Source organism: Coloeus monedula (assembly GCF_965178545.1).
Source record: "Coloeus monedula genome assembly, chromosome: 6".
NCBI classification, from domain to species: Eukaryota; Metazoa; Chordata; class Aves; order Passeriformes; family Corvidae; genus Coloeus; species Coloeus monedula.
In genome coordinates, this window is record NC_138786.1 from 28,002,303 (window position 1) to 28,024,539 (window position 22,237).

At 39.5% G+C, this 22,237-nt stretch overlaps 1 protein-coding gene across 1 annotated transcript in view; it reads left to right on the forward strand.

Moving 5' to 3' along the window:
• Window positions 1-22,237, forward strand: part of STARD9 (StAR related lipid transfer domain containing 9) — a gene marked incomplete at its 5' end in the record, with an annotated part of 99,635 nt that overhangs the window by 76,737 nt on the left and 661 nt on the right. The window contains 11 exons of the mRNA XM_082282933.1: window positions 2,192-2,672; window positions 3,549-14,729; window positions 15,517-15,714; window positions 16,879-17,062; window positions 18,047-18,193; window positions 18,820-18,922; window positions 19,503-19,645; window positions 19,885-19,949; window positions 20,038-20,243; window positions 20,648-20,727; window positions 21,127-21,285. Of these exons, the coding sequence (XP_082139059.1) occupies window positions 2,192-2,672; window positions 3,549-14,729; window positions 15,517-15,714; window positions 16,879-17,062; window positions 18,047-18,193; window positions 18,820-18,922; window positions 19,503-19,645; window positions 19,885-19,949; window positions 20,038-20,243; window positions 20,648-20,727; window positions 21,127-21,285 (12,947 nt within the window). The remainder of the gene's footprint in view (window positions 1-2,191; window positions 2,673-3,548; window positions 14,730-15,516; window positions 15,715-16,878; window positions 17,063-18,046; window positions 18,194-18,819; window positions 18,923-19,502; window positions 19,646-19,884; window positions 19,950-20,037; window positions 20,244-20,647; window positions 20,728-21,126; window positions 21,286-22,237) is intronic.

Here is a 22,237-nt window from a genome sequence, read left to right on the forward strand (position 1 = left end):
GAGCCCCAAATTCCTCTCTTGCGGCTTAGCTGTGCAGGTAGCCCTCATTCATCACATGAAACTTAAATACCTCTTAATTCCTACATCCCTGAATAAGCAATGACACATTGCTTATTTAGTAAAGGACTGTACATGGAAAGTAAGCCCAGCCAAAACAAAATGCTGCTACTAAGACAGCAGTGCTTTGGAAAACTTTGGTTCTTTGAGAAATGCTCCACCTGTGAAGGAACCTGGCCTGAGATTTTTACATTGCTTGTTCAACAATGGATTTTTTTTGTTTGTTTGCTTTGAGAGCTGAATATGTATATTTTTATAGCAGCATAAAAATCTGCTTCATTAAGAGAACATGTTCGAGGCATCAGATACAACCTGGTCATAGTGATCTCAATAATCCCTTCTTTTGTTACAGTTCATCGTAGCTCAGATTGAAGCTGGTGTGCTCTGAAAAACTTCTAACCACATCCATCCCCTGCATGAAATAAAAGTAGTCTTGCATCCAGGGTTAAAAATAAATCAGCCTAATTCTGTTCTCTACTGCATCCTCACTGACTGCAAAGATCAGGTTCTGAATATTTAGAGAAGACTAAGTGTGTAAGCAGAGGTAACACATTTTGTTATCAAATTAGGTTAATCACTTGGTTTGTAAGCAAATTTGGCATTTATGAACTATAGGGGTCATTACCAAAAGCAGAGGAACTAATTCTTTTTGTGGAGTAGAGTGGTAATTCTGTGAAAAATATGCATTGACTGGTGATATGATCTTGTGCTTTTGAATTGTTTGTCATAATGGCTAAAGGTTGTGTTGGCTTCACCTGCATTCATCCCATGGCAGTATTTGTTTTATTTCATGCACATTTAACTAGATGATCTTTAAGGTCCCTCCCAACCCATTTAATGATTCTGTAATTTTATGATTACATGCTAAGGTATGTGTGTTCCCATCAGGCTGTTTTGGCAAGTGCTTGTTGGGGCAACCATAGTTGTAAAAGATAGCAAATTTGTGGTTGTTGCTCTGCCTCAGCCAGGTGCCACACGGGGATTGTTTTGCTTGGGAAGTTTTCATCTGATGCATTTATAGAGGCTATCAGAAGTCTCTGGCAGGTACCTATATGATGACATCCTTGTAGCTGGGTCTGTAACTCACTTGGAAGGCTGCATTCCCATCCGCAGGACTGGTGGCTGTCAGCTGCCCATCCACAGTGGGGCATAGGGAGGTCCAGCCTCCAGGCTTACTGAACTTGCCACCAACACTGAGCACAAAAATTGCCATTTCCTGTGCTAAACAAAGTCCATTAGTAGGACTCTGGCCTCCCTTATTTTCCATTTCCAGCATGCCAAGGTAAGTGAGAAAAAATACTTCATAGGTGGGTTTTTTTTTGGTTTAGCCAAGTTAAAGGTGAAAGGATAGGAGCAAAAGGCACAAAGAAATGTTTGGTTTGCAATGGTTGTAAAACACTCAAATGCAGTAATGAGAAATCAGTAACATTTCAAGATTGCACTAGTGCTTATTTTTTCATTAAAATGTAGGAATCTATTAGCCAAAGGCTCACTAGTGTGTGTGAAATTCCATTTGCTGCATTAACACAGAAGCAAATGCTGAGCTCTGTTTAGCTCTGTGCAACTTCATCCTCTTATTAACTTCATCCCTTGTTAACTCTGCTCCCAGTGCACATACATTCATTCCCATACAAAGTTTTAACATATGACTTCAAAATAATTAAAGCAGAAGTAGTAGCATATTTCACAGAAAAAAATTAATAAAGTCATACTTCTCTATTGTGAATATATACCCTGTAGAGAATTGAACTCAGGTCTTTTCATTCTTCCACTGTATTTTAACAAAATGGAGGTGATATTTGAGTGTAATCTTTGAGAAATTGATGTCTGTTCTGCTTTTTTCTTACAAACAAGGTCTTATGTACCACTCTCCTTAGCTGTATTGGCCAAGCCCCTGCTTTTATCCTGCAGTTGCTGCCTGAGTCCTTAAGCCAATGAAGAGGCTTTTAGTTATCAATGAAGTAGAGAAATGATATATTTTTCTTTAAATGGTTAGTCAAGTCTCTACTCTTCATGCATAGAAATTCTGTTCTCAAATGACCTCTAAAGGCCGATTAAATTAAGAAACAAGATAGTAACAAATAATGTTTTTCCTATGATATTTACATTCTTTCAATCATGGTTTTGTTTACAGACCAGCAGTGGCTTATAAATGAGAACAAACGTCTGGCTGCTCTTCAGCAACAGCAAAGGGAGTTTGCAGCGCAGACAGAGCCTCCGCTGTGTGCAGAGGCTGAGGTGCAGAGTACCACTGGGCTGGAAACCTGCCTTTCTCTGCTACAGCAGAACAAGAAGAGACTGGTGCAGCTGGAGCTCTTGCAAAGGTACTCCTTAAAAAAGGCTGAAAGAAACATAAGACGGAAAAAGGTCAAGTTCCAGCTGGAAAGGATAGTCAAGAAGCAGAAGCTATTGGAAGCCAAGCAAAACCTAGAGCAGCTGGAAGCTAACTGCTGGCTCAGCGAAGAGTGTCTGAAACAATCCCAAGTCCTAAATGACAATATTGCTGTGCAGTCCTCTTTGGATCACCACTTGCAAAAGAGACAGAAATCATCAGGTTTGAGTTCCTTGCAGCAAAGGCATTTGTTCTGTAACCCGTACCTGCCCCAGGTACCCAGGTAAGTTAACATCTATCAAATCCTCTGCACTTTCAAAAGTAATGTAAATTCAAGGTATTTTCAGTGGCCACCTATAATCCTGAATGCCTTTCAATGTATTGAAAAACATCCCCAAACCTGCAATATCAGCAGACCTACTATATTGTACATCGAGCTGGAGCTGTTGGCCTTTTTCCTTTGGATTTGAACAGTACCTTCCCTACTTGTCTGTTTGATGTGGTCTTTCTCACTTTTTTACATTTCTCTCTCAAGCCTTTCTGCACTTTTTACCTATTCAAGAAGGCTTTCTAGAAGTGGCTTAACTTTTGTTGTTGCCTTGTTCAGACTGTTGGTAAATACTAATTTCTGCATAATTTTATCTTGATTATCCTCAAACTCTTCTTCAGAATATTGGTATCTTTGGTGCGATTATGAATTGGACTTTTACACTGGCCAGCCTTTCTCAAGTTAAATAAACATCTCTATGCAATGCTAAAAGTTGGGGTGCTACAGTGTCTGTCACAGCATGGTCCTTAGCTATTTCCACAGCAGGAAATAGCTAAACTCTGCTAAGTGGATTTCTGTGACTTAGAAATATCTTCTATTTTTAATTAACATTTGCAGCTACTTGAGCCTACAGAGATTCAGTATGAAGCTATACCTCATAGCACTGAGCTATTTCTTTGTGTGCAGAGCAACTTTCCAGATAGCAAGGGGATTGTATAGTTAATGACAGAATTTTATTTTTTTTATGCCCTGCTAGATTTGGATTTTGAAAGGCATTAAGATTGTTGCTTCATAAATTGTTATTCTTAATGGCAAGGCATTACTGTGGTGGAAATGTTAAGTGCATTATTCAAGCAAGGATTGGACTTTATTTCTTCTTTATTTCCACAGCTCTTTTTCGAAGAGGGAGTCTGTCTCAAAGTTATCTACCTCACCAAATATTGATCAATACTGTAAAGGTAGTACAACAGGGAGGTTGTCACCTGTAGAATACCTTTACAGAAGTGGTAAAGACATTTCTGGGAGTGATGACCTTAATGATGAAAAGGGGATCGCCTTTTCAGTCCAGAGGCAGCTAACTGAAAAACAAAACCCATCTTCAATTGAAAATAAAAAAGGAGCAGAGAAAGACTCTAATGATTCAGCTATCATGGCTTATATCAATAAAAATTATAAAAAAATTGAAAAGTGGGATGACAGCCCAGGGCAAGCTGGATCTCAAAACCAGACCTCTAAAGGCTCCTCTCCTGATCTTTTTAAGGAGAAAGATGAGCCCAAAACCTTTATTACAGGGAGAAGAATGACAAAATCAAAGGTGCTAGGAGATTTAAGTCAGCCTGTGGGTAGCAATGTAGCACAAAATAGAGCTCAGGTATCCAATAAAATGATTAGAATGGATATCAGTGGAAAAGGCCACAGGTCTTCTCCAGAAAACTTTCCTAACCAAACGAAGAAAACAGTGTATGGAAACCCACCATCAGTGCATCTAAACCAAACAGTCAAGAACTGGAGGAGAGAAGCAAACTCAACCTTGCCAAGTCATGAGAAGTCATCAGTGGAACAGAAAGAATTTCTGATGGCAGCAACATCAGTAGGAAACCTTACTAAGATGAACTCACAGACACCACTCTCTTATGTTGAAAAAAGGTGGCACAGTGCTGAGATGCTAAGTGCTGGAGTGTCCAAGACAGCCACAGATATGCTGGGGAATTGGCAAGAGGATGATGAAAATGAGATTTCTGATACCGACAGTTCCTATTCTGTAGATTCTCTCTCCTGTGCTTATGCAAAAGCTTTCCCGGAGAAACTGAAACAAGAAGATTTTGACAGAAGTAAATGCCTTGCCAACCCAGAAGATTCTGAGAGTGATGACAGTCAAATGTCACAAGACTCTCTGGTAGAAAAGGAAAATAAAGCCAAAAGGCAAAATACAAGCCAATTTCACAAGTTAAACACCCATCATGAGCCAGCTAAGCTTTACAAAAGCAGAACTGAGAACCATATTTCATCTTTGGTGACATCATATGCATCTCGTAGGAGACTGGGAAAGGCTGAAAGAAGCTTTTCTCTGGATAGCTTAGCTGATGGAGAAGAGATGCCAGCAGAAGATCTGGTAGAAGAATCCAAATCTGATTCATCTGATGAAGTGCCAGCAGAGATTTTCTGGAAGTTACAAACTCCTAAATTACCAGCTATACAGATTGAGGAAGACCATGAATCCAAGACCTGTGACAGAGATACAGAAGAGACAAATTATGATCTGAAGTTGAGCAGTTCCTTTTATTTGAACACCAAGCCACAGACTGCTTCCAGTAATGCTCACAAGCAGTTGCTGAAGACAACAAAAGTCTCCTTTGTAGAACAAGAAAAGTCTCTTGAAAGAAGACTGTATTATACAGGTGGAAATCCTTTGCTTACTAATGATGCCTGGTCTTCCTGTGACTCAAAGGTTGACATCAGCAGCCCAAGAATGACAGCATCTTCTTCCTATGAAAATTTGGAATTTCAAGATGCTCATCTGTGCTCTTTGAGCAAACCAGGAATTTGGCTGAAGAAAGATGATCTAAAGCAGTCAGCTGCTGAGGTTTCTTTTGTTTCTGGCTCTAAGCAAATTCACAGTATTACTCACAGTCCACATCATGTAAACGAAATAAACTCAGTTTTCTCCTCTGACACACTGGAAGTACCTTTACCTGAAACAACAACTGAAAGAGGGGCTTCTGAGAGCGGATCATTAAATAAGATTTTTAAGGGATGGACAAACTCTAATGAAAATTCTTCCTTGGAATCTCAGAATGTAATGTCCTCATTTTTTAGCTCAGTAGGACCAAGTTCCTCTTTTGTTCCCACTTCAGCAGAGCATGATTATTATGAACATTCAAAGTCACACCATCCTGAACAAGAACAACTGGATGAATTATCTACTTACAGGTCTGCTACTGAATGTGCACAAACATTCAGCTGTTCGGAAAGCACCTCCACTGCAGACTGCTTGTCCCTGGTATCTAAGAAAGAGGAGAACTCTCTCCCCGCAACACATCCAGAGCTGCCAAAAGATCACACTCTGATAAGAACATCTTTCATCTCTGTGTTGCCTGTGCAAATTGTGGAGCAGAGGAATGGCTGTGTAGATGGAGATTTAGAAGATGACTTCTTCCAAACTTTTTCAAAAGATGAGCTTGACAATGACTATAATAACTTGATGACAAAATCAAGCGTGACAGATTCAGGCAGTGGAAGTGCATCTGTCAGTGCACCTGCTGCTGAGTGTTCTATAGGACTTGCTCATAATATGACCTCAACACAGACATCTGCAGTAAAACACATCCAGTTTGGAAACTGTGGGCAGCTTTTCCCAGTACGAAAAATACCAACATGTTGTGATGAAGGTTTCTTTCTCAGTGACTTAACAAACAAGAACTGCTCTCTAGTGAGCAGTTACAATCTTCAGGCATTGGCTGGACAAGGAGCAGAATCAGCTGATACAGAAGAACTCCCGAGGTCTGGGGAGAGTAATCTGGAAACAATGCAAGAAACAGATCATGAACAAATTCCTGCAGAAGAAGTAACAGCAGAGACAGATTTTTCCTCACAGAAGACAACATATGTATGTCACCCTTTAGCTGCTGCCAGGGCAAGCTATGACCAGTCTGCAGCACCAATGGAGATGTCTCAAAAAGAGAGAATCTGTATGGAAATAAGCACAGATAGCTTGGCAGACATTGTGCCAGAGGTGCCTTCATTCAGAGATCATGAAGAATATGTATCAAAGGATGAAGACTTGCCTTCACTAAATCATTATGAATTCAAACACAAACCTGGTTCAAAGGATTATTCCCCTGAATGTGCTCTAGCAGACAATCAGGCAAGTTGCTTATCCCAGCAAATTTCAAAAAATTCTACATTATGCACTGATAATATAAGAGAAGAAAGCAGTGAAAGTAAAGAACACAATGTCTTGAATTCTCAGTCTGTAGTTCAGAAAGAATTGTCATCCAAATATGAAAACCTAGTGGTAAATGAAGTAAGTTACTTCCTACTGAATGCAAATGGGAAAAACACCGAATCCTTTCCTGCTGCTATTGGTGAGAATACAAATTATTTTCTCCCAGAATCTAATTCAAGCATATTTTACAAAGTTTCAACAAAAGCTAATCTTTTTCAAAGTGCATGTGAGACCGAAAATTATGAGAAACTACTGGAACATGTCACAATAGTGAAAGGAGATTGCGATGCTTCATCTAATCTTACTGTGGAAGTCAGTGTCACAGAAAGTTGTTCTGATGTATGTTCTGGCTGCCTTTGCACAAGATGCTCTTCAAAATCAACAGGGCAGGAAAACACTACACACAAGACAACTGACATTTCTGCAGAATTTGATGCCTCTGTTCTCTTGGAAATAGAAACACAGAACAAATCTTTACTTGAATCTAGAAAAGAGACATTTTTTGAAAGCGACTGCCCAGAGGATATCTTTCATGTTGAACATGATGCAAATTCAGAGCTGGGAAGGGTATTTGAATGCAACACAAATGCATCAGCTGCCATTTCTCAAGAGGGGAGTTCATATATAAATAAAGAATCGAAAATTTTCAGAAACATAGATACAGAAGAAGCCATGGCTCCTTATCAGAATACAGGAACAGCCAGGGATGAAGAAATAATAAAATCAATCAATAATGCAAGCAACTTAGAAAAAAGTGCATTGGAAATTAAATCCAGACACCCTGAAAGTTTACCTGACAGTCCAGTAGCCCAAGTCCAAAGTGTAACTGAAGACAGGAGTGGAAGGGATTTTAAAGACATTGGTCTATCTCAGAATCCAAAGAAACATACTGATATTGCAGCTTGTGAAGTTCGCAGTGAGTTTAATACAAATCTGTGCCTGACACATGAAGAGATGGACAAAGATGAACTGCAGGAAGCTGGCACAAGGGCAGAACATACTCAGGAATCAAAAGCACTTGTGCAGTCTGGCAGCCAACTTGAAACAAACAGCTTTTGCCAAAAAGAAAAAAGTGAGAAAATAGAAATAGGTATTTGTTCACCAGAGCTTTCTGTTGCTCCCAAAACCACTCCTTCAGCTGTGTGTTCCCCCACAACAGATATTATTCAGAATACTTTGGGCTTCCTTGATACTTGCAAGGGGCTTTTACAGATGAACAGAACAACAGAGAATGTAGCTGAAACAGTACTAATCCCAAGGAGGCAAGGAAATATTTCAGCAAAATTTGAAAATGAAGTACAAATAAATTCTAACGATTCAATTGAGCATTGTGTACCAAACAGTTTGCCCCAGGAAGACAAGGCTAATAAATGTGAAGTGACTGGGAGTGAAGAACAAATTACCATGACTAACACTGAGGAGCTGGTTATTATGGGGCAAGAAGACATATGCACAGATGAAAATGGTTTTTTTAATGAACAGTCTCCAGCTCTGCATCAAATGTATTGTGACAGAGATGACAAAGAAGAAATTTTAAATCAATTTAAGATCCCTGAAAGATACCTGATGGCTTCAGAACTAGAACAGAATATACTGTTAGAAGATGATTCAAGATACCATGACCCTACTGAAATGAGTAAAGGTGGTAATTCAGTGGACTCTGCTACAGAGATAGGAAGTATAGTTGATGCATGTGAATATTCAGTTGATGACCGGGCTGGTATTGACCAATACAGAACTGAACAAAAATTTATAAGTCTCGACAGACATATGTATATGAGTTGCTCTGTGCCATCTCCTGAGCATGGCACTTCAGAAAACTTCAATGTAGGTATTGTTGGAAAAAGACCTGATATTTGTGAATTGGATCGAGTAGGCTCCAGAGCTGAGGAAGAGAAAGTGCAATTAATGAAGCTAGTAGAAATGGCCAAAGCAGACAAACAAAAGCAGGTATTCATAGAAAACACAGAGGAGGTAGAACTGATCTTTTTACAAAACCTGGATGAACTATTCCCTGAAAACAAAGGCAGCTACCAAATGACACATGATGACAGCAGATTAAATGAAATATTAAGAGAAAGCCAGTGGGTCTCTACCAGCTTTTGTAGAAATAATGAAGATATCAGCAAGCAACAAAATCCACCAGCAACACTGAAGTGTACAGAAAAAAAACAAGAACTTCAAGACTCCCCATGCCAGACTGTAAATCACCCTTCATATCTTGGAGGAAGTGATGATTCCCATCTTGTTCAAGATGCTCTCACTACACTGGAAGGATGTACAAAATCTGCTAACAGCAGTCTTGGAACTGGAGGTGTTCTGCCTTACTATGAAACATTAATGGAGGGTGAGATCAGTGTTGGTACATCTGTTACAGCCAACAAAATGGGAGAAGACAAACATCTTCCAGATAAAACACAAAGCAAGAGTGTAGCTCTTCTGCAAACCAGGACCACGCAGGAGAGGCAGGAGGAAGAATCCTTTGTATTTAGAAATGGAGCTGATTATGGCATATCTGCACATCCTGTCAATGAGAACAGCTCTTTCACTCCATACAGTGCAGGTGGTCTTGAGTCTGGAACTGTTGTACTTCAGCAAAGGGCCAAAGGAAGCTCATATTTCTTGGAAAAATTAGATTCTTCTGAAGATATAATTCAGGATATTAATAATTCTTATGAAGAACACAATATGGATTTAATGGTTAACAAATTATTAAAAGACTGTCTTAATTCCATAGAAGATACAGCTCAAGAGGTAAAGGATACCACTGTGCCTGATTCACTAGTGTTGGATAATTCAAACCTGCTGTCTTCTTCAGAGAAAGAAATTACGGAAGATACAGGGCTGGGGAAAACCTACTCTTTACTAGAAAGCTCTACACAAAAAATATTTCAGAATATTAGCACAACTCAGAAAGCACCTCGCTCAGGGGGTTCATCCCTGCATGATGAGGAGACATTTTTAAGCGCAAGCTATCCTACAGCAAACAGTAAACCTGAAAACACCAAGCTTCCTGGTGTAGCTGGATATCAGCATGGGCCCACAGAAAACCAGGAACATGAGGCTTCTGAAGAGTGCTGTGTAGACCAGTCAGGCAACACTGTTTCTGAGAAGGCTCCAGCCCTTTCAGAAGGCCTGAACAAGTCTCCAAGGGAAAATCTGCATTATAGTAAAGACTTTCTAGATTGTAATAGGAACTTGGGCACTCCTGAATGTTTTCCTGATCTCCTGAATTGTCCAGCATCATCTGCAGATAGTTTGGTTGTCAGCAGTGGAGACAAAGGTAAAAATGATATTGTTCTCTCTGAAGAAACAATATATTTTGAAAGTGAATCAACTGATTTAAGTTTATCTGTAACTTTTCCGGGTGTTTCTCAAAAAGGAGAAGGAAAGGAAAATAATTCTGCAGTTGAAGAGGCCACATATGCTCAGAGTAATAAGCTCCCTGAAAAAGTGGTGGGAACAGAGCAAAAGGAGAAAATTGTTCAAGGTTATTTCCAGAATTGCAGTGACATAAAAGAAGATAAAATTCATGAGTTCTCAGAACACTGCAGTAACACCAATAGTGTGACTTTACCAGAATCGGGTTTGCTCACTTTCCAGAGCCAAGGACAGACTGGCAGTAATGAACCAAAGTCTCTTCCATCGTACTCTGCAGAACACACTCCAACTGATACGCCATTTCAAAGCTCCAAGAACTTCAGTGCTTTTAACACATCTTCACTCGAGGACTCAAAATCTCTAATATTTAGTCAGCTTGAGGACTCACTTCAGGACAGTTGTTTGACTGAGAAAGTGTCCTGCAATTCTGCACATGTGTGCTCTGTAAAAGAAGGAGATTTTCCCCAGTCATTTGCACGAGTCAATTACCCACCCGTAACAGCATTTTCAGAATCTCCTTTAACTGCAGATATAAGCCATGGTGAAACTAGCACATATGATACTTTGCATTCAGATATATTGAAACAGTCTCCATTTGCTGTTTTGCAAATACAAGACACTCAGTCTGATAAAGCTGTGGTATTTGATGAGCCAGTATGTGCTTCAGGAAGTATTTTACTTTCTCTTGCAAAAGAAAACAGGCATTGTCCAGTATCAGACATAGATTGTACTACATATGAAAATTCTGCTGTGGATGGGGAACCTGCATATGGAAGTAATAGTAAAAAAACTGACAGTGATACAGAAATTAATCAGCATCACTGGGATAAAGTTCTACCACAAGAAGATTGCAAAAAGCACAAAGAGAAAATATCAAAGGATAATTCTCTTTTACTACCACCATTACCTTTTTGGGATACTAAAAAGGCAATTCTTGTTAAAGAGGGACTAATGAGAAATACACTTAACAGAAGTAAGGAAGAACTGCATTCAGATATTGAGGCTGAACATTTTGCAGTAAAGACAGAGCAGAGAAAAACATTAAGCAGAGAACCTGATGAAAAGCAAACGAATGTATCCTCAAATTCTCCAAATGAATTAATAGGCTCAGAAGTTACAGTGTTGAAAAATCTGTATCCAAGAGATGTTCAAGTGGATCCTGAATACACCTGCAATTCATTTAGTCCAGCATACCCCACATACAGAAGCACTGATCCCAGGCAACCGTATCACACTGTCTTGGGTTTTGAAAGAAACCTTGCAGATCTGCAAAATAATTGTCAGTATGTGCCGACAGGTGAACAGATAGAACATGTACTAGATAGAACAAATACCGATGGCAGAAAAGAGATTTTACTTTGCAAAAATAATATATGTTCACGCATTGATAGCCCTGCTGCTGAGGCAGACACTTGTTCAACAATGAGAAACACTGTAAAGAGGAATAATACTCTGAAATCAGAAAGACTCAATTTTTCTGTAAAAAATAATGAAACAAAGTCCATAAAGTTTTTGCCAGAAAACCATGATTTAACTCCTCAAGAATCCAAATTGGTGCAATTCAGGAGCAAAAGATCATATTCTACCACACGGAGTACAAAGGGCTGTAAACAAAGTGCACGGAGACCTTATTTACAAAGTCACAGAGTATCAGCTCCAGCTATTGCTGTTTTCTCTGATACAGAATGCACTTTGGGAGCTTCATCTAAGGCAGATCCTTTGTTATATTCTGCATCTAAATCACTGCAAGATTTGAATATGAGTGTAGAGCCTCCATCACCAACTGAAGATCATCTTTATGGAATTGAAAGATTTTCAAAGCAGGAATCAAAGAACTTTCTACAAGTTAAATCTAAACCCAGATTTCAGCAAAAAATGGCACAAACTAAGAAGCTTGCAAACTGTGATCCCAAAAATTTACAAAATTTTGCAGCAAGAAGCCAAAGTAGCCAGTCTTTAAAAGACTGTACTAGTCAATCTCCATCATCCTTACTGCCCATAGCTCACAGTTCTGTGTGTGCAGAAGCAAATGTCCATTCAAAGAGTAGTTCTGTAGCTCAGTGTAGTGAAGGGAAAGGAGAAGAAGCTGGATACCAACCAGAAACTGATTTATTTTTGCAAGATAATAAAGATGCAATGCATTTTAGATCAAGTGATATCAACCCATACATTCACCCATGGCAACAAGATGGAGCCTGCAAGATTGGCTGGAAACAGTATGTTTTTGGAAGTGCAAGTGATGTCTCTTGCAATCAAATTCCTCTGAACATGGAAAACCGTAAAGTTATGAGATGTTCCAGTGTAGACAATGGATTGAATTCTCAAAATTCTCCTTTTCGTTCTCATCTAAGTTCATATGCTACAGCAAAAGTTTTGTCAAGCACTTTGAGTAGCATTGAAGGTCTTCAAGAATGGGACAGTGTCAGACCAGACTTTCAATCAGCATATTCGAGTGACGGTGCCAAACAGTACTGCAACATATCCAGTGAAACGTTGGAAACGAACTCAGAAAACAACACTGCTGAATTTGAGAGTCCTTCTGCACAGCCTGGTAACTCTTCAATGCAGGTTGATGAAATTGTACTGTTATACCCTTCTGAGTCTGAAAAACCTTCCAAAAAACCACCAGGCATTACATGTGAGCAAGGAACACAGACAGTGACTACGGGAAGGTATAAACGGCAGAGAAGACATCAGAGAAGCTATACAGATGTTTCTGCAAAAAAGGAGGAAACAAACAGAGATTTATTTCATCTACCTTCTTCTTGGACAAGCATGCAGAACCTGTCCATGCATCTGTCACAGCTTCTTCAGAACACTTCTGAGCTGTTGGGAAACCTTTCCCAACAGAGTATTATAGATAATGAGCAGAGTGCCAAAATCAACCAAAAAGGAACTGAAGGTGCTCTAAAGTCTACTAGATCAGATAGCTGCACTCAGACAACAGCAGATGTAGGCACTCAGACTGAGATTTTGGAAGAATGTCAAAGCAAACATGAAGAAAAACAAATGGAGGCAAAAATGGAAAAGGAATTGAGGGCAGCTCAGGCAGTAAATATTGATTGCAAAGAAACTGGTGCAGATACAGTAGGAGAGATTCCCAAAAGGAAAGAGGAAATACCCTATCTTGAAGAAAGAACACAAGAACAAACTGGGATGAAAAGCCTGGGCAATTCTGACTTCCATGACAGTCTTGACAGCATTTTGGAAGACTCCTTTATGCATCTGCCTCTCTTACCCAAAACTTCCACTCCTATCTTGCATTTTCAAAAAACATCATTAAATGCACAGCAGAATGTAGCTTTTGCTAGCACCAGAGTTTCACCTCTCACATTATCCTTGCCAAGTTCAGGGCAAGATGGTTCTTCATGCACTGTAGTTAGCAGCCCTACTAATAGCACCTCTCAATCTCCAACGTCTTATGGTCAGGATAAAAGAAGTGTCAGTGAAACAGAGCCTCCAGCTGAAAGAAAATTTTGGTACAAAAATACCCTGCTAGTCGATAGGGCCTCTTCCCCTATTCTTACTCTTAGTGCTAGTCCCAGCAGCCAGACTGCTTTCAGCAAGTCTGTCTGCCCTACTAAGGCACCTCTTGGATATTCCAGTGCTGCTTCAAGTCCCCTTCACAACCAGAGAAAGCTGAGGGCAGGTCCACAGCCCAGCATGCAACATCATGTGGACAATTTTTCACAGACAGAAACAGACAGTGAATCAAGCACCTCTAGAGAACAGAAGGGCATAAGAAAGAAATCTGGAAGTTTCTCAGATAAGAAAGCAGCCAAAGAACTTTTAGAACGGAATGGTTCAAAAGACTTGGAACAACAGCGTAGACTCAGGGTTGACACCCACACTACCATTTGTGCAGAACGGCTGTATCACTCCAGCAGTATGTTGGAGGTGTCGGGCCACAGCGAAGTTGTAACAGGTGATGTCAGAGACCAGGGTTCAGTGGCACGTTCGCTTCATTGTATGTATGTTACAAGGGGTGGAAGAAGTTCCTCAGGTGGAATTGGGCACGAAAAATACACTGGGAATTCTGATACTGCTTTGATTCGTAACTACCCATCTCCAAATGCTGACTTACTTTTTAATCAAAAAATTAGTGCCACTTGTTCAAGTAAGACAAATGGTGGCACTTCCTCAGAACCGCTGGTAGAAGCATCTTCTCTACAATTTCATGATTTCTTCTGGAAGAATGAGAACAGCTGCCCTCCCCCTCTCTCTGATGTGAGCGATGCGCAGACTTCCTTCCGAGACGACAGTACAGATTCTGTCACTGGAAGTGAATGTGACACTGAAATTCCTCTCAGCAAGAATACTACTTTTGCAAAGCCATTCAGACCCCGGAGCTACAGCCTCCGTGACTTACCCATACACAATAAATTTAGCAACTGGTGTGGTGTTAAGAGCGGCCCTCCTCCTTTGTTACTTGGCCTGAGTGGCAGTGTGACCGATTTAAGAAGTCAGGCAGAAAAGAAGCCTAGAAGTACACGATCAACAGAAATGGAAGGGAATTACCAGTCTTGTGACAGCAGGAGCAGAGAGATCAAGAGACTTCAGAGAGAGCGTGCCCAGATCATGTCTGGCATTCACCTGGATCTGCATCAGCATCCCCTCACAGTGGAACTGACTGAAGCAAAGCTCAATTATGGCATTGGGGAAACAGATGCCCTGTTGAGGGTCCTTCAGAGAGGAACTGCAGATGAGCCAGTGGCAATTCCAGTGAAGCAGCAACTTTATGAAAGGTAAATTACTTAATGTGGTGTTGTTTTAAGTATTTTGAATACACTTCATGCAGCTTAAATAGCATTTAGTAATGAGCACTTAATCACTTAAGTCACACTGAGTGAAGCATATGTGAAGAGATACAGCATTAGGCTTATTTTAAAAACTGTTAAGCAAGGCATTTAAGACCAAATTTTGGGGTTACTCCAAGAAAACAGGGAAAAGTAATTTGGTTTAATTCAAATATAGTGGCACCCCACTCTCAAAATTTCTAGCAGCTGCAGGAGTTTTCATGTGTACCTGGTGATGTGGGAATACATTTAATTGCTTTATTGCAATGTAAAAATAATTGAGACATCTTATTTATGGAAATGTTTCATTCATGCTTCTGTGAATAAATGCCAATGTATGAATAGACAAAAATTATTTTTAACCCCCCATAACTATACAAAATAAACTTTTTAAAAATCAAGATACTTGATTCTTGTGATTGTAGAAGTCAGTTTGGGAAACTTTTACAACAAAAAGTTTTGAAGCAGCTACAATAGTCTCCATCCTCAATTTGCCTCTCAGCCATTACCAGCAGTAATCACAACGCTCTTGTACATTTCCTGCTGTTAGAAAAGAAGTGGAGTTTTAGAATTTCTGCATCATCTCTCAGCATGTGGACAAAGGGGTATTAGATGGTATTAGATTCCTAGAAAAAATTTACATTAAAAATCTACCTAATATTTAAGTGCTTTAAAAAATCAGAAAATGTAACTTTGCAGGGTGCATTTTGTCACTTTAATCATGTTTTCCCAACAGACACATGAGAACTATTGAAACTCTGAGGAAGGAAAGAGTAAAAAGGCTACAAAGATACCAAAGAAGCCGAAGTCTGAGTCCCCAAAAGCATTTGAGTCTGTCCCAGACTCTGGATGCAAGTCAGAGGGATCTAGATCTCCCCAGCAGACGCCGAGAATATCTGCAACAGCTGAGAAGAGATGTGGTGGAAAACACCAGGTAGGGCATTAGAAACCTCTCCTTAGGCCTGATGTTCATTGAAAGTGTTCACAATGGGTGCACGTTAATGGTTCTTACTGACATCTGAGACTTCAGCAGCAGAATTCTTTTCAATGTGGATGCATTAACCTTTGGGACAGAAAATGCTATCAGGAAAACACACGCCTGATTTTAGAAAACACTCATTAAAATCTTGGGTCCTGTTTTATTTCAGTCCATAACAAGTGCCTAATTTATTATATGTGTATGATGGACAGGGACAGCCAAGTATTCAGTCTGGACTGATTAGAGACCAATCTGTCCTCTTACTCCTTGTAATTTAGGAATGGTATTCTCCAATTTAGTACTCCTGCTAAAATCAGCACTGCTTCTCCTTCCCCTCCAACTGGAGGTACAAAAGGTAAAGATCACAGGTTGAGATAAGAGTAATTTTGTGGAAACAGCAATGAGATAAGAAAATGAACAGTAACAGCACCAGCATTAATAACAAAAGGTATAAGAAAAGAACATATTCCCACGGAAAGCCCCTGGCGATAGACAACATGGGATGGCTCCCTCTGCCACATCTCAACTGGAAGGAACCCTTTCTCCTCAGAAAAGCCCCTTTCCCCCACCCCCAGCAATGATGTCAGGTGGTACAGAATAACCTCTGTGTCCTGGCCATGCCCCCTCCTGGCTACTGCAAAATTAACCCTGTCCTGGCAGGAACCAGGACACTCCTTCACTAGCTTAAAAGCCACAGAGTTCAGTTTCATTTTAAATATCAGAAAACTCTGCAACACTTCACCATTTAGAATTTCAGTTTCTCATTCCCCACCATATTCTCTAAATGACTTTTGCTTCCTTTGTGGTCAGGAGACAGTTAATTTCCCAACACAAAAAACTTGTATGTGATATGCCAAAGCCATAACCTTGTATCATATGGAGACCTGATTTAGAAACCACTGTAGTAATCTCAGCAGCAAACTGGACTTGCAATCTGAGTAATTTTCCAAGGCTAATGTCTACTTAGCCTTTAGTGAGCAAAGAGAAGCTTTTTGGAGGCTGATATGGTGCGTTTTAATTGCTTTTCTGGCAGATTTTCATGTTCTAAATTGAAATATGATTTTCTCATGATATTTCAATTAATCATGTGTGTTTTCCCTTACTTTTCCATTCTTACAGAGTTCAAGAACCGAAAAGAAGAAGCATTCAGCACCCTTCAGACATTGAACTGTTGCTCCGAGACTATCAGAGGGCACGAGAAGAAACTAAAACTGAAATTGCACGAGCTAGGGACAAACTCCGGGAGAGAGCAGAGCAAGAAAAAAGGCGGATACGGGAACAAATATTTTCTCAGTTACAGAAGGTGGGCATTATACTGAAAGTATAAATAATCTTGAAGTTCTCAGTATTTTCTTTTTATGTAGCTTTTTATTTGGTCTTCTAGCATTGAGTAGTTGCATTGGTAAAGGAAAATCTTCAGTCCTTAACAACTGTATTGGACCAGCAAGTTAAGTCAGGGGCTTGAGAAGTAGACAAAGAGCAAAAAATGGGACTGAAAAGAGATCTTTTTATAAAACTTCTTCCCCTTAAAAGCATCCTAGCATTATTTTGATAGTCTGAGCTCTTATATGTGAAGAAAACAGCAAAAGCTGCATTTTCCCAGACTGCCAAGTGTTGGAATTGTAAAAAGAAGAGAGGCCTGGCTCCGGCGGGGGGAGAAATTGCAGACCAGCCAATGTGGTTGATAAGCGCAAAACTCCGTTTATTAGCAATCCAGAGGCACTTATATAGTATACCAGCTTGTTAACTCTTAAGTGGCTTAAAACTTATCAAAGCAAATTTCTACTTCTACATAATTGGACTTACATTGGCAAGCTTCTACCGTTATGTTATGATTAAAAGAATTCAAAGTTCACCTCCCTTTTCTCCCGGTTAGCACATCTTATCAGGACAGCTGCATCGTTTCAAAACTCCCTCTTTGTTTCTCAGGCTTGGTTCTCACACAAGAATTTTCTCATGGAGAGTCTTTCTCACACAGGCCTTTTGCTTGCAGGCTCTTGCTACAGTTCTTTTATTGATCCCATAATTCTATGAATGATCCATGTCCCTGATCCTTTAATAATTCCCAACAGCCAAGTTTTACAGGGTCATTCACCTTGTGGTTTATATAGTCCTAGGCTTTCAAACAAGTCTGTTAATTTAATGCTTTCTGTATGGCAATTTTTGTCAACACTTCTTGAAAGAAAGTGGATTTCTTTAGATTACTCCTCTTTCAACTTTCAGTGCTGGTGTGGGGTTTTTTGTTTTTTTTTTTTTTTTGTTTGTAATACTGTGATGCCTATTACAGGAAGAAGCAAGACTGAAGACTCTTGCAAGTACAAGCACTTTATGCACAGACTCCAGCCTCAGCCTCTCCTCTGGCCCAACATCTGGTTACAACAGCAGTAATACTGCTACATACACTGCAAGTAACTTCAGCAGCCAGGAGGGGCAGGTGAGAAAATATTGGTGGGTGAGACTGATGCTTCCTGATGCTTCGACCACAGGGACATAATGTAGGAACAGAGAGGGTTTTTGAGATGATTTGTATTCTGTCACAGCTATCAAGCAGGACAAGTTTGCATCACCAGTACACAGATGGGTGACATGGGGTGAGAGAGCATTTTGCCATGTAATTGCAAAGGACAGTGACACTTATTTTTCAGGGGGTTTTCTGTAATTCATAGATAAAAAATCAGATAGTTACTACTATCAGTGATCTGTCAAATGTTTTAGAAACAACAGGCCTTTTCTTTTGATAGATCTGATCACATATGATATTCTCAGTGCCTCCCTCAATGATACCTGCATTGACTTAAGAGTTTCCATGTGTGAACATGGACTTTCCTGAAGTCATTTTTGAAGTATGCACCCATGCTAGTTCCTTACACCTGGTTTGTTAAATTTCCGAAGTCAGTTTCATTTCATAACTAGGAGAAAGACAAAAGTGTTACCTCATGATAAAGAGAGGCTTCCAACCTTGTAAGGCATATTTGCTACTAACATTCCACTGCCTATATAACACACTTTCTTTTTCCTGGTTCAAACACATGCTTCCACTTCTGCACTTTCTTAAATCAGGTTTCTTCTGGAGATACTGTGGTTTCAAGAGATACACGAGGTCGTTCAACTGTTAGAAATAGTCAGCTTTATACATTGCAATTGCATAAGGATTCTACATTGGGTAAGTAAAACATCCATCTGCTTATTTTGATTTTTATCCCAAAATTTGAACTTGAATCTAGGTATTGCAAGGATGTCCCTACCATTACATGACTTCATAAAAATACTACCAGCCAGTCGCCAGAGCTTGCTTAGAATTTCTTAAAAAATTAAATAGTGATTTGTTTCCTCTGAAGTTGGTCTTTTGATGTGGTAATATCAAAGTACAGTGTTTTGAGATAATAGAGGATAATATTTTGAAAGAAGGAAGCAAGCACGGGGTGTGGGGCCTAAAGCTGCAATGAGTATAGAATTGTACAAGCAAATTCTTAATTTTAGCCTCAAGACTTAAGCTGTCTATTCTTCCTTATTTTATTTTCTTACATGTGGCAATAACCGTTAAAACTTCAGTCCTGCAAGATGTAACTGCAGTGTAATTACCAACACACAGAATGTCTAGGCAAGGGATGTTATCACTCCTTCATTAGGATCAGATGGATTAAGGGCTCCAGTGGAGCACTTAAGTCCCTACAATTTAAGAATAGTGGTGGGGTTCCTTTTAAATATTTTTATTCCCCCTATGGCTTTTTTATTTCCTGCAGAAGCCAGCAGAATTCAGCCACCTCTTCCTTCAAGTGGCACCAGCTGTAGGTTCACTCATGGATTAACTATTTCCGTCAACTCTTCTTCAACAAAAGGATACCAAGATTTATCCAAACATATCTTGGCTAATGCTACCACTGAGGTAAGTAAAAACTGAGTTTTCACTTATTCCTTCCAGAAGCCGTAGCAAAAATGGGTGGGACAAGTTTTGTTCTACATCACAAACAGTTACCTATTGGTCAGGTACAGACACACGCACACTGAACAATTTTAAAGGATGAGTAAAAGTGAGCCAGGCTGCAGCCATGGGGTGCAGAAGAGTGTGGGGTGTCAGCTGGAATGTTTGAGTGAAGCTGGTGACATTTGTCATTGTTTTCTAAGGTAATGGCAGCATGCTCTCACAACCTGAGGAACCTCTACATGTGCCAAGCAGCAGCTGGGTGGAAGTAAGTTTATGGCAGGCCTGTATAATGGGAGGCCTTTCTCTGTAGCTGGCTCTCTTGTGGGCAAATACCTTTCATTTGCCTTCGACAGGTATCAGTGTACAGAAAAAGAGGTGCAGGTGTACTACAAAGTCTTCCCTTCAGCAACAAGGCATGGATTTCTGGGAGCAGGAGTGATAGAAAGACCTCTTCCCTATGTGTGGGGACTGGTGAGAGATCCTGGCAAGAGGCATCTGTACGACAGCTCTATCAGTACAGCTCGAATACACAAGAAAGTAACCAGCCACATTCACCTGGGTGAGTATCCTCACACACGGCAGATGACAGTCACCATCACCATTAGGATGGAGGCAGCCAGGAAGAAAGCTAAAGGCATCTTATTTCATTTCTTCAGGTGTAAATAAACAGTTTCATTATTTAATATGGAAACTTCAGCTTTGCAAGACTTTTCCAAAGTAAGGATGATATTAAACACATCTTGCTGAGAAGTGCAGCTAGAGACAGTGGTTTGAAAGTAAAGATAAACCTGAAGTGGCATGAAAAAAGCATTTTAAATTATATATTACAGCCTATGAACTAGAGCTCTGCTCTCAGGCAACAAGTCAAAATAAAATATGTATTTACATGTAAGGGGTAGGGAAAAATTGTGACAAGCTGAAGTTGTCAAAGTCTAATTCCCCTTTCTTATTTTTTTTCCCCAGTGTATTTAGTGACTGATACCTCCCTATGTTACCTAAAGCAGCCCCGGGATTTCTGCTGCATTACTGTAGAAGCTAAAGAGGTAAAGTGAACATTCTCTCTGCAGCACAGAGGAGGAGTTGTTCTGATATCCTGGTTCAAGGATAAAGGAGAGAAAGAAGTCAATCTTCATATTTGCAGAAGCACCAGTGTAACAGAAAGGAAAGCCATGCCAGTACCACACAAGTGACTTATGTGTAAAACCCTCATGTGAATGACAGTTCCCAAACAAGACCCATTAGACAGTAACACAAGTGTTACACAGTATATTCAGGTTGCAAACACACAGGATTTTGACAAAAACATATTTAATAGATAACATGAAAAATTATTGCTCTTTTAATTAAGTAATGTGAGAAATATGCCTCATGGCAAACAAAGAAAACATTGCTATATGCATAAAATTTTTCAAATTGTCGTCTTTACACCTTGTCATGTGCAGGAGAAATTGTCTGTCCTGGCTATTCAGTCTGTCTATGATGCATCCATGCCTCACCCTTGTAAAGAAGCAGTGAGAGGGGAGATTTTACCAAGTGCTTGGATACTGGAACCTGACATAGTGAATGGAAGAGAGATCACTAGAGTTATTTACATGGCACAGGTAAGATTTTTCTGTATGTCCAACTGTGAATGCAAAAAGCTGTTACACAGCAGAACACTTAAGAGCTGGTAAGCAACAAAAAATACAATCCTTATGCTATGCTCCATGTACTTTATGAAGTCACTACAAAGTTGCCTCTTTCACACTTCTCTAGCAATGCAGAGAATCTTACTAGGATTGTGTTTAAGCACATGTTCCCAAGTTTTTACAGCATCCAAAGCTCCTTCCTTGGATATCAAGCTCTTCTGTAAAAGTTTATTAGCAATTTTAGTATATGTTGTGTTCTCATGTGATGAGTCAATATGGAGAGTCTTGTTTCTATTTTCATCTTGCTGTGAACACAGGAAGTCCAACTTAGGTTATACTATTTTCAAAATGCCGGAAAATACTTGGTGCGTGTTTCTAACCAAAGCCATTAATTCTTCACACTTAATAGATACAAAAGAGAAGTCAAGATTAGGATTCCATTTAAATTTTTTAGACTCATTTGAAAACTAAGCTCTCTTTGAGACAGTGGTACTAAGTATTTAAAAATGCCCAGAAGAGAATGCCTTAATGGTTAAATTTATTTAAATGCTTATGTAGAGATAAATTACATTAGTCCTTTAAACTAATTTATTTAAAACTTAAGGATACATTTTTAAAAATATCATTAATTAGCACATGCAGTTTACAATGCATAGCTGAAATGTATATATGCATTTAAAATTTTTATATGTATTTTATATTGCCCTTTAGCGTATGCATACACATTTTTAGTAACACTGTGTGTCTCAAACTAGTAAACTTTAATCCAAGCTCAAACTCAAAAGCAATGTGGGTCATACCTGCCAGAAGCAACATCAAATAGCAAAGCTTTGAAAGTCTGTGGAGTATTGGGAAGGAAAATACACAAACCACACAGTAATGACAGCATTTGGCTGTAAACTACTTTTGTGCCTAACACATACTT